This window comes from Seriola lalandi, unplaced genomic scaffold (genome assembly GCF_002814215.2).
Source record: "Seriola lalandi dorsalis isolate HSWRI2012SDOR001 ecotype SW California unplaced genomic scaffold, Sedor1 jcf7180002054680, whole genome shotgun sequence".
In the NCBI taxonomy this organism is placed as follows: domain Eukaryota; kingdom Metazoa; phylum Chordata; class Actinopteri; order Carangiformes; family Carangidae; genus Seriola; species Seriola lalandi.
In genome coordinates, this window is record NW_019525233.1 from 1,769,921 (window position 1) to 1,782,813 (window position 12,893).

General features: G+C 40.6%; 1 protein-coding gene across 2 annotated transcripts in view; it reads left to right on the forward strand.

The window, feature by feature from the left end:
• Positions 1–11,505, forward strand: part of LOC111666829 (aryl hydrocarbon receptor-like) — a 25,491-nt gene extending 13,986 nt beyond the window's left edge. The window contains exons 3-12 of one of the 2 annotated variants that reach the window (XR_002761609.2): positions 1,649–1,761; positions 1,845–1,934; positions 2,026–2,146; positions 3,175–3,314; positions 4,196–4,401; positions 4,585–4,694; positions 4,791–4,932; positions 6,126–7,671; positions 8,582–8,783; positions 8,933–11,505. Coding sequence is in view for 1 of the 2 variants with exons in the window: in XM_023422336.2 (XP_023278104.1) it covers positions 1,649–1,761; positions 1,845–1,934; positions 2,026–2,146; positions 3,175–3,314; positions 4,196–4,401; positions 4,585–4,694; positions 4,791–4,932; positions 6,126–7,671; positions 8,582–8,677 (2,564 nt within the window). In the remaining variant the exon portion in view is untranslated. Of the gene's footprint in view, positions 1–1,648; positions 1,762–1,844; positions 1,935–2,025; positions 2,147–3,174; positions 3,315–4,195; positions 4,402–4,584; positions 4,695–4,790; positions 4,933–6,125; positions 7,672–8,581 lie in introns of both variants that reach the window. The other variant, XM_023422336.2, reaches the window with a different exon arrangement.
• The last annotated feature ends 1,388 nt before the right edge of the window (positions 11,506–12,893 follow it).

Here is a 12,893-nt window from a genome sequence, read left to right on the forward strand (position 1 = left end):
GTGGGGGGGTGAGGGATGTTTGTTGGCGTGCCACAGAGTCATTACTGTAGGGAAAGGAAAGGAGGTATTGCTTAGCTGACTGAATGCCAGCGATCACAGATTAGATTACACCAGATTTTGCTCAAGCTTAAAAAAAATCACTTCTTTTTAACACAAAGGGAAAATTCTGCTCCGTCCAGTTCAATCAAAATAAAACTGAGATTTTCTGCACAGCTCCAGTTTTCAGCGTCCCTGCAGATACAGCATTTCGTGCTCCATTTGCATCTGATTCTGAATCTGAATATGTTTCTACATTCACACTGTGCAGATGTTTGTGCATAAAAAGCACATGCTCTCATGTTCTGTGTGTGATTTCCTGCTCATGGAGGTAAAAGCCGCCTGCATTTGGCCTGCAGGACGTCAGTCACACTGATTCGTCTGTTCCACAAATAAACCAGTGAAACATTAGCAGGGATGCAGCAAGGACACATGCATGTGTCGGATACCCAACAGCGCTTTTGTTCACTTTGAATAGAATCGTTTCTTTTTTCCCAGAGCCATAGCATGCAATGACAAGTTTTTTAAAATTACAGTAAATTTAAAGTAAATTTTGGAGGGTTAAGAAGACAAACCAAAGAGAAGGTGACACTTTTTAGGTTGAAGATTAGTTTAGCTCCCATGTGTCCAGTAGTCACTCTGTTTTTGGTCTCCACCAGCTCCTGAGGGAAATATCTGTCTCTTAAGCTGCTAAATGCTCCACTATGTTCATCAGCTGCTCTCTCACTGCTATTTCATGCTGAGCAGGTCGTGGACAGTGGCTTTTTAGAGCTGTTTCTCTGAAAACAGCTGCCTGCTGCAGCCAAAAATGACACTATGAGATTGAACCAAAACTGTAAAGTTGCTGTAAAACCAAAGCAATTAGCTGAATGAGCCTCAAAATCCACAGACCATGAAAAAAAAAAGCTAGATTTCATGTAAATATCAGCTGGTTTTACAAGTTCCCGAATGAAAGCCACATGACTTGAGAGCTGAATTCAGATTTCGATAATATCTGAACCACAGTGAAAAAAAATGGCTGTAAATTAAAAGGTTGGTTCACAAATACAAACAAAAAATCTTCAGGGATAGTTTTGATTTAATTCACTCGTGGTGAATAGAGGTGAATGGAATTCAGTTTGAGGCTGTGAGTCTGTTTCACATTTTCATTTGGTACTGTTTAATAAAAACTAGAATAAATACTTGTAAAGCTAAGTGGAAAAAAACAAGGACTGCAGCTAACCATAGCTTTGATTATTGATTAATCCACTGTTTTCTTTTTGTTGATTCATTAATGCAGAATGAGTGAAATCGTCAGTTTCTCACAGCTCAAGTTGACTCATTCCTAAGTCTTATTTTGTCAGATCCCTGTTGGTAAATCAATTAAGAAAAAAGTTGCCGATTGATTTTGAAATCAGTATTCTCTGGACAGATTGATTCATTGACTAATCGTTTCATATCTAAAGAAAACATGTTAATAATTTTGGTGAACTGACCTTTAAACTGTGTTCCCTCCATCGCTGAGACTCTGGACATTGAAAATTTGTCTGTGCAAAAACTCAGTGTTGTGTGAACGAGTTATTTTTTGACTGAATTGTTTGTTCGTTGTTGTTGTTGTTGTTGTTTACTGCAGCGGCGCTCCAAAAAAATGCGAGGTCAGCTCCTGTTGTCTCTGCAAACAGCAGAAATGGACAGACCGTGTCCCTGGATGGAGTCAGTTTCTCAGAGGGAGAACTTCTGCTGCAGGTGCGGTAACAGAACACACGGTAGACATTGTGTGCAGCTGTGTTTGTAGGAGTCATGTGCATGTGTGCCCGTTGTTTCTGCAGGCTCTGCACGGGTTTGTGTTGGTCGTGACGACCGACGGCACGATCTTCTACACGTCCCCGACCATCCAGGACTTCCTGGGCTTCCATCAGGTGAAACTCTGACTCTGAACGTGGTGTAAATACATTTCTGCGCACTGTGTTTGAATTTTTTTTTTTAATGAACTCCTCCCTCTGCCGCCAGTCGGACGTCGTCCACCAGAGCCTGTTTGATCTCGTTCACATGGACGACAGAGAGATGTTCAAATGTCAGCTCCACTTCGCGCTCAACCCCAGTGAGACCGACACACACGTCAGAGCAAAGGGTAAAGACTTTACTCATCAGTGGTTCAAATCTTAAAACTGATCAATCTCTATTGCAATCACTCCTTTCTGGCTGCATATGTCCACTAGAATTTTTTGTTTGTTTCCTTGTTTCATCTGAATCATTTTCAAAGACCAGATAAAATGAATCAGTAATTCACAGAATAAAAAAACACAAGATGCACATTAATCTACAAAACCAGTAAAATGGTGGCATCCTGAAAACCATCTAGATTGATAGTCACAGCAGAGGGCACTGCCTCCTTAAACTGCCTCTGCTCCTATCAATTGATAACATCAAAAAAAATTCATGCAATGATGCAAAATATTCCCCTCTCCCAGTTTGTCAGTTGAGAGGATTTGCTTTGTCTTATGTGACAGTAAACTGAATATCTCTGGGTTTTGAAATGAGTTTGAATTTGATAACATGAACTTAAAGACGATTCACGGACGACATCACATCAAGCCCAGTCCTTGCTTCTCTTCGTTGGCTTCCTGTCCATTTCAGATTTGATTTTAAGATTTCACTGATCACTTTTAAAGCTCCAACTTTGAACGACCTGCCACAGGAGGTGACACAGAATCAGTGACTTCACTTCTTAAAACCTGTTTTGATTGGACTTGCTTTTATGTGATGTCATCTTTTTATTTTATCTTTTATTGTTTTTAATTGTTTTTTTTTTACTGTCTCTAGTCTCCCCAATTGTTTTTGTTTATACAGACGCATATTGTACTTTATGTCTTTTCTCTCTAACTTTACCCCATTTCTGTCCTGCTTTATTTTGGCCTTACTGAGCAGCTCTCTGTTGTTATAACTCTGTTTTTAAAGGTGTTACATAAATGAAGTTATCGTTATTATTATTATTATTATAAATCAGAGAGATTAATTAAACTAAATTAACTAAAAACCGCTTGTTAGTTGTGATCTTGTACTTGTATCAGAGTGTCATTGGTGATGAAGGTAGAAGGACAGACATGGGGAGACACAGCACAGACACGTTCCAGTTTAAAATGAAATGTCTCTCTGCAGATGGGCAGTCCGGCAGTAAATCTCTGGGCAGCTCTCAGAGCCTCTTGCCTCAGTACATCCCTCCAGAGAACTCCTCTTTCCTGGAAAGAAGCTTCTGCTGTCGCCTTCGCTGCCTCCTGGACAACGCCTCTGGATTCCTGGTAACGTCATCCGTGCATCCGTTGAACAAGAGTCTACAGCGTTTTGTAGCAGCTCTGAGAGACTGGCACAGTATTTATTACTTTTAGTAATGGTAATATAACAAAAAATATAAGTGAGTGAGAGGAGAAGTGGAGCAAAGATGTTTTTTTTGTTTTTTTAATCTACAGTTTTGACATTTTATTTCATCAGAAAATAATTTCTTTTGGCTGAACGCATAGTTTGAATCTCCCTCCCTCTGAAAGGTGCACATGGTTTCATTCACTCCTGCAGCAAGGTGGACAAAACTTCAGTAATCATGTCATTTAAAAAAACAAATTAAAGTCAGTTGAAACAGTGATTTGCAGCAGTTTACACTGAGCAACAATAAAATCAAACAGTCTATTTTTATTTATTGTTTGTGTTCACTTGTCTATTCACTTATTTGTACCGGTGTGATGATGGATGTATTAAAAGGGGAAGGTGCCCACATATGTACTGGACCCATATTAAAACAGGCAGCCTGTATTTAGCCTGAGAGACAAAAGCCAGGATAAAAACAAACAGAGGCGAAGGACACACGGCACCACGCTGATGCTGTTTACCTTATTGTTGCGCAGTAATAACTGAGGATGACTCACATGAATGTATCAACATGTTTATCAACTCGGATCTCCTCTTGCCTGGATTTTGGCAGAGAAGTCAAATAGTTGCCATCTCCTGTGGAAATCACTCCCTGGCTCAAAACCACAAACGTCAGGCTCATTGAGAAGCAAAATCACGAGGATAGTTCCTCTGGGAACCATGAACGTAACATCGCTATCACGGATAAGACTCCCATTGATATGTATTTGATATGTTTATAACAACATGCATTAATGTAAAAGTGTCTCCTCCTCTCCAGGCTCTGAACTTCAATGGGCGTCTGAAGTACCTGCATTTACAAGGAAATGCCGGGGCTGATGGGACCTTGGCTCCTCCTCCTCAGCTTGCTCTGTTCGCCATTGCCACGCCTGTGCAGACTCCTTCGGTTATGGAGATCCGCACCAAGACCCTCATCTTCCAAACCAAACACAGAATGGACTTTGCTCCTTTGGGCATAGACACCAGGTAGGACTTTTTTTTGAGATGAAGAGACTAATATTAAAGGCAACTTCCAACATGTTGATTTCATTATTTATAACCAACAAGTGTCAAATGCCTCCTATTCAAAAAGTGAAATTATCCCAATGTAGTCCAGCTTTTCTACCTGTAACAGTCTGTCCATTGTGTCCTTTGTGTATTTCTTTTCAGAGGGAAGCTGGTTTTGGGTTATACAGAGGTGGAGCTGGTCACAACAGGGTCTGGTTATCAGTTCATCCACGCTGCTGACATGATGTACTGCGCCGACAACCACCTCAGGAGTGAGTTATTCTATAAGGGCTCTATTTTCTGTATTTTTTTGTTGTCAACGTTACATTATTGTCGGTCTTACTTGTATCCATCTGCTCTGTCCTCAGTGATTAAAACCGGAGACAGCGGCTTCACCATCTTCAGGCTGCTGACTAAAACAGGACACTGGTTGTGGGTACAGGCCACGGCCAGGATAGTCTTCAAGGGAGGGAGACCGGACTTCATCATCGCTCGTCAGAAAGCCCTCACGTAAGCATCGCTGTCTAACCTTCACATTTTAGTCCTGGTTGTTTTGCCAACACCTGGGATTACTGTGGCAACAGCAAATTCACTTCAACTGCAAACACTGCTCTGTCAGAAAATGACGAGCAAATGTTGTAAATGTTTACGGTGCAACCAAACAAACTCGTCTGCAACAACAAAAATATTTTCCTTTGAGTACAACATAATAAAAGTCAACCCATATTTTGCCAGTTGAACGCTTTAAATATGAAGCAGTGGCAGAAGGAAATCTTGGGTTAGCATTAGCAGTAGCTTTGATGCAGCTATAGAACTGTAAACACACAGTAACCGGATTATAATTTCCTGTGAATTCCTGAAGCGAAGGAAGGTCATTTGAATACTTCACAGGAATGACGGACTCTACCACTAACAAAATAAAAACTTGTTGATTTAAGAGTGACCAGATAAATATTGTTATGTACATATAAGTAGTGCAGCAGATATGGGACATCTAGCTGAAGCTAATTTGTACAACCTATCCCTGCTCAAATAAATAACTTGAATAAATAAAAAACAGAATCAGCATAAAGTCAGATAAAACTGACTGTGTACATGTATATGCATATGTCTGTGTGCATGTACGTGACTAGTAAGATTGATATTTAGTCCATAAAGAGTTTGGACAGTGGTGTATTTTGTGCAGTCTCTCCAAAGCTGAAAACACAACAGCTAAAGTGTAAGAAAAAAATTTAACAGTGTGTTTTGTATTAGTTTTTGGGGTGAAGAAGAAGACATAGTCATGACTAGCACATCCACTGTGTAGTAGTATTTCCCCCCTAGCGCTAAAGCCTTCCTGGATGCTACCTGAGTTTAAGCTAACGTTAGCCGCTCTGTCCTGCTCTTGGGGATGTTTACACTGGATCAACTGGTTTTTTGTAGCTTTGGCTTTAGTCTTTTAGCACAATATGTAGCCATCATTTAAGATACATTTTAAAACAAGACAGCTGGAAACATTAAGAAGTCAGGCAGACATAGTGTTTTCAATCAATGCAAGGGCCTAAAGTTAGCTTAATTAGCTAATCAGTTAAATCAGATCAAATCAGGCTCTTGCTGAACAGTCTTGTCTTTAATATGCTGAAATGTTTCTTACAAGACTTTCAGACACTCTTTATTATTATTTTTGTAATCTAATATTAACCTTTGCTGCTGTTTTTCAACAGAAATGAAGAAGGAGAGGAACATTTGCTGCAGAGAAGACAGCAACTCCCCTTCAACCTCGCCACCGGCGAAGGTGTCCTGTACGACGTCTCTCTGGATGTCTTCTCCTCTCCTGGTCCTCCTGTCCCCGGCGCTGAGCCCACAACAGAGAAACCTCTGGACCCCGCCTCGCTCCTGGGATCCCTTCGCCGGCAGGACCACTCTGTTTACACCCAGCCAGAGAAGCCCAGTCCCAAGCTCCCAATCTTCTCCCAAACAGAGGACACTGTTTGTGAACAGCCCCAGCCGACCTTGGAACAAGCCTTCCTGGACAGCCACGCTCTGCTCAGTGTGCCGGGTCAGATCCAGACTTTACAGAAGGGCTCTATCACAGCGGATCTCACATCAGAAGCCATGATTGAGTCTCTGGAGCAGATTTTGGGAGCTATAGGGAATGGAGTGATAGAGGGTCTTGAGGTGGAGGAGATGGAGCTGAGGGACTGGGAAAACACCCTGGTCAGGATGAATAAAGAGAGGGAAGACACGACGAGGGAACTGAATTGCACCCTGGCTAATGATGTGTTCTCGTATGTGGAGGAGGCTCTGAGGAGAGAGACCAGTGGTTTTGTGGTTCAGGGCTCAGATCAGACTGGGTGTTGTGTTTCTGGGATGATTCAAGGTGAGCATCCTGGGTTTTCGAATAGTGAGCCACAGTGGCAGCCGATGAAATCAAACCGGAGTGGATTTGGAGAACAGGCTCAGTTGGGAAATATTCTTGGTGATGTTGGTAATTCGACCGGACTGAAAGGTGCCGCTGAAGTTGTTTCTCACAGGACGACGAGCACCCTAACACCCACGCAGTGTCGCAACACTCACCAGGGCAGCAGCAATCACCACTGTGGCAATGGAGTTTCAACACAATCCTGCGTGACACATCAGTCTTGGCTTCCATCGACACACAACGCCGACAATATTCAGAGCAGCCATCAATCTGGCTTGGAGGTGATGGACCAGAGTGTGCAATATTCTCTAAACCACGCTGGTTCACAGCAGACTTGCGTGGGGCTACTGCCTCGGGGCCCTTCAGTGTGGCAACAGCAACAACTACAACAACAGCAGCAGCTGCCGCAAAGTTTTCACCATCACACACTTTCACATTCCTCACACACGCCAGGCAGCGTGAACTCGACAGCTCAGTCGTTCCACCCGCAAACACAGAGATTACCTGGCAGCTGCATTTATGAAAACAGAGAAGGTCACATACCGAACGCTGCTCTTGTTCCTGCCAGACGGAATAGGCCTCTCCTGGGGCCCACATGCTCCAGAGGGCCTGCACATGTTGCAGGGGCCACCACAAATGCCCCACCCTTTACCCTGTCCCATCCAGGCATCAGCCAGACGATGATGTCCAGCCCCAGCACTCACATGGCTGCCTGCCCAGGGGTGGGCAGCGTCAGTTTGGGTCATCTGAGAGGAAACGATATCGGCGTGGGAACATTTCAACCAGAGTATCCTGCTGAAAACTCGTCATTACAGTCTTCATTCTTCTGTTGGAACGGTGACGCTCAGGTGAGATAAGATTGCTTTTAGAAACAATCGGGTTTTCAGTCATTTATTTTGAGGGAAGAAAAAGGGGGAAAGAAAAACAATTCAAAATGTATTCATTAACTAAGGTCTGGCTCAGATTTCAGGATTACTGGTATGAGTATTTCCCGGCTATTTGTCCAGATGGTTATGATTCCTCTTGGAAAACACATTATTAAGCCCCCGGGCAGTTCTCGCCCTGTTTTGATGAGCTTCTCCTCCACCTCAGTATCCAGCAAACACACAGAGCTGTGAAGTGATACAAGTTACTTTGTGTCTGAAACATTAAAAGTGCTATATGTAAGTTTTCTCTGCTGACGAGCGGGTGGTGATGAGCTTCAGACATGTTGCATTTACAAGACAGGCCTCTGAGCAGCGCTACTTCTTCAGGGCAGATGGGACGCTACAGTGACTCGCTATCGGAAAGTGACGAGGCGGGCTTGCTGGTTAGCATGTTAACTTCAGTAGAAGAAAAGAAGTGATAGAAATAGAAGCAAAACAAGCGGGTTGGTTTCCACCTCTGGAGACAACTCTCGGTGAGTAAAGGAATAAAGTTTGATGCTGAACTCACAACGTTTTCTCTAGAATGGTAAGTAAACAGCTGTTTATGCTAACGTTAGCTATGTAGCAATACCAAAAACTTACATATAGCACCTTTAAGTCACCAAACGTCAAATTTTGTTGTGTTTGCTGTGAATGGTGGGGTGAAATCAAGCATTTTAAATCAGTTCATTGTGAGATTCTGCAACATTTCTATTACGCACAACGTCTTCAGACAGTCAATGAAAGAAAAATAAAGATAACAGTGTGCAGATTCATCTTTGACTACAGTGATGAACTGGCCTGAACCTCCCATGATCTGAAGGTTTTAATTTGTCACTTTTTTGTTTCACAGATTCCCAAAATTCCCCTGAATGGCGTCGTCGACTCGTTCGCCTTCCCGGCCCTTCCTACTGGGAGCATCAACCTTTCCCAAAACACGGGGCCATAGTAACCTCTGTGCTGCACTCTGACTGGACTGATAGATATGCATGAGTGTGAAGTCATCAGTGACTCCGAAAGCACCTCTGAGATTATTCCTACAGACAAAGCAAGAGGTGATTATTGTTTTACCAATGTTGTGTCTCACAGAGAAATATGGACCGTCTCATTTCAAACTAAAAAACCTCTCAGTTTTCTTTTTTTTTGACTCATCAAATATTTATCAAACAACTTTATTTAATAATTATCTTTTACATGTATTCAGTATGTGGCAAGTAACCGACAGCTGAAGTGTCCTGTCAGCGGAGAGGAAGCAGGAAACAACAGGGTTTAATACAAGAGGACCTTTCTGTAGAGAACAGAAGAAATCTGGACTACAGCCTTTTCTCTGTCACCTCAGTTTAACTCGTCCTACTGCACATCACAAACAATATCTTATATCTGCTTCTTGTGATTATCCATGTATATCCAGTTTTATATGCTGTATTTTTTTTTTTTTTTTTTTTTTTTTTTTTTTTTTAATGAGTGTGGTTCTTTGAGTGAAGTCATAACATCACGTCCGTCATTTCAGAATTTCTTTCATTTGTCCTTCTGAAGAAATGAATCATGTTCCTGGAGTTTGGCTTTCACAGTATAAATCTAATCAGCTCCACAACAACAGAAATGTTAAACAAAAACAGAAAACTAGAGCCAGTTACTTACATCAGCCCTGTCTCCTCGACATTACAGTCATATATCGCTAAATCGTTTTCCCAGTTATGTTGTACATTCTGTGCACCTGTGAAATAAGGCACAATAAAAAGAAAGTTTACTTATTAATTTAGTGACTTACAAAGTGCAGCACCGTGACCCCGACTCCTGGCTTCACATTTTGTGGTTCAGTCGACAAAAGCGCTTTGGTTAAGGTCTCAAAGTCACTGTGAGCTTTTTTGTTTTAAACAGAAAACGTGATCCAGTCGTTCAGGCATTACATTTATTTCAAAATGTACTTGCTTTTATATAAATGTAATTTCTAGGAGGCAGTGGTTGTATTACTGATGTATCTCAACTGACCACGACCCTTTCACTCCCTCGTGGACTCGCCTCTTCTGTCGAACCGTGGCGTTTAACTCACAAACGTCCAGGGCTTATGGGAAATGGTGTTCCTTAAAGGCAGCTAAAAAGCATAAATACCGAATGGTATATATATATATATATTAGATCATTTTTCAAAAGTGATATGAAGCGAGCCACACGACTTAGTTATTGGTGTGAATGTGGTTTTCTCACTTCTGAACCTGGAAGTCCTGGTTTCGCTCTCTCTCTCTCTCTCTACATATATATATATATATATATATATATGTATATTTAAAAAAAAAGCAGACTTTAAATCAGGCCTTGGACCCTTTAGTATCATTCATTCCTTCTTCATGTTTGTTTTCATTAATGTTTGATCAAAGTAAAAGCAACTTCTTGTTATTTGTTGAGATCGTTTTGAATTTACTCAACACTCATGCAGCTTTGGTAGTGACTTTGTGACCATTTTAGAGTCACAGTTATAATCACATCTGCCAATTATCTGGCAGCTTTAAAGGAACTACAATTTAGTTTTGTATTGAATACACATGTGAGGCTTGAAACGCACATAATACAGTGTTAAAGTACTGTAAAAATCAATTTCACGTCCTTCACTACCCCTCACTGATGTGCCCTTGAGCAAGACACTTAAACATCAACAGTAACACTTTACTTTTACCACACATTTAGCATGTATTAAAAGTATATAAACATTTAATAAATAGTTTATAACACACTGTAATGTAGTTGTATGCAGATATAAGGACATTTTTGAAGCTGCTATGAAAAATCAATATTGGAGTCAATAGAAAAATATTTTTCAACATATATATTCAGTTTTTTAAAATAATCGTGCAGATATAAGGACATTTTAAACATTAATTATTCACCTTTTTATCAACAACTATAACTCATCCAATGAAGCCTTTGTAACGGGTGTTTCTATATTTTATTGAGTGATGGATAATACAGTATGTCATAGCTGTAAACATCATATATATAATAATAACAATATAATGATTATATAAATATTTACAGTCGTGACATGATGAGTTTTGATGTTCATTCTCGACCTTGAAAAAGTTTAACAAAAAAAATTCTATTTAAAATTTCTAATTAAATACCTGTAATTAATGAATAGGAAAAATGTGAACATATTTTGTTGTTATAACGGTTATAATTTTACATTAACAGTTACAGTCACATTACAGTAGGAATATTAATTGTCGACACACTAATAAACACTTAAAAATGTCCTTATATCTGCGTACAACTACATTATAGTGTCTTACAAACCATTTATTCATGGTTAATACACTGCTTACAGATACTAAATTATATTTAAATGTAACAGTGAATTATTGGTCCTGTAAGCCTGTTAGATTTTGTACAATATGATGGATTCGTGGCACTTCAAGATAATGTTGGGACCAATAATAACATTATTTCTAATTGTTTCACCGGATGTTATATGGGAGAGACGGCAGCTCCAGCGCTCACTGTGAACAGACATAGATAATGCAACTGTAAAACCCTACTGTACACTGTCACATTAAATCACGCATCCATCTCAGATGTATCAAAGAGGAGCTTTGTTTGTTTTCTTTGTCTTGTCAAGTCACAAAGTAAAACATGCACATTAATCATTTGTAACTAGAGGAGATGACTGCCATGTTACTCTGCCTCTGTAACTGTAGCTGCTTTGTATTCCTTGTGTACAAAATATAACCAATGGGGACAAGTCTACTTTATTTTTGCTATTAAAGAGTTGTAACCCTCTCAGTCGGTCTGATGCATTACTCCCCATGCCACACGTGAAGCGTTGCCCCTGGAGGGGTTCATGTGAGGACAGTGTGTGCTTGTTCTCAAAGTGGGTCATCTGCCGACCTCAGACGTGAAAAGGTATCAGGTTAAACCCATTAAGGGCCGGCTCCAGTGCCAACTTGCATTGTTATCTGCGGGCGTGATGGCACATTTAATGTTTTTGTTCCAGCCTTCCTGCTCCCACATCATCTATCCTCTGAGATATGTGTTCCCACAAGCCGTTATGTAACCGCCACCAGCCTCCCCTCCTCCGTCTGCCCTTACAAAGCATATTCCCCTCGGCCTCTTCGGTCTCTCCTCTGAGCTGGACTCTGTCTTTAATTGGACATAAAATCTTTACAAAAAAAAAAAAAAAAAAAGCAAGAAAAGGCTTTTAAAGTTCAAACAAGAGTCTACAGTCAGTGAGGCTGCGTTGACATCACATCATATCGTTTAAACAATGCTTTACGAGCAACTGTTCGTATCCGGTTCCACTTGGTAATAAACGCCTACAAATATGTAAAACAAACAACAAAAGTATTTCTCATGTGTGTCTACATGTGTGTGTGTTAGCAAACACTCCACAGGTTGGATTAACAGGTGTTTTTCCTGTTGTTCCTGCTCTGCACAGGCCCAGGGCCCCAGGGGGTCAGGGGGCCTTTAATGTCACATTAACATTAATTTAATATTAATATAAACGTTAACATGAATATCCATTTTGAGTCCAACAGTGTAATAGGAGGACAGTGAGTGGAAAACCCTCCAGAGATCGTAGCCTACAGCTGTTTTCACTGGCTGACCTCTTCTTTGTGGAGTGCAGCTTTAAGAAGAGCTACTTTTGTAAAACAGGTAGTTTTTTAGTTTGTGCCTTTTGAGTCATTACAAAATTAATGTAAAAGTTTAATATTTTGACGGGAAAAGTTATGAGAAATGAGGATTATGATAGAATGGAAGCGTCTTCGTGGTGGTTTGTATTGTTGTGTTTTATTGTGCAGTCGTTCTGCGTCTCTTCCTGCTCTTTTTGACTCATTTTAATAACATTTTGTGTTTCTTTGTGGTTGTTTTTGAATCTCTGAAGACATGTTGCGTCATTTGTGATCGTTCCATGTCTTTGTGGTAATTTTGCATATGCGGTTGTGTTTTCGTGTCTCTGTGATTATTTTGCATCTCTTTATGATTGTTTTGTGGCTTCTTTCGTGCATTTTGTGATTATTTTGCATCGCTTCATGGTGGTTCTGCATCTCCTTCTGATCATTTTGTGTCTCTTTTTGGTATTTTGCATGTGTGGCCATCTGACTCATTGGGCCCCTGAGCCTACGTCTGGTAAGTCTGTTCAGTTAAACATCCATGCTGCTCATCATTACTTT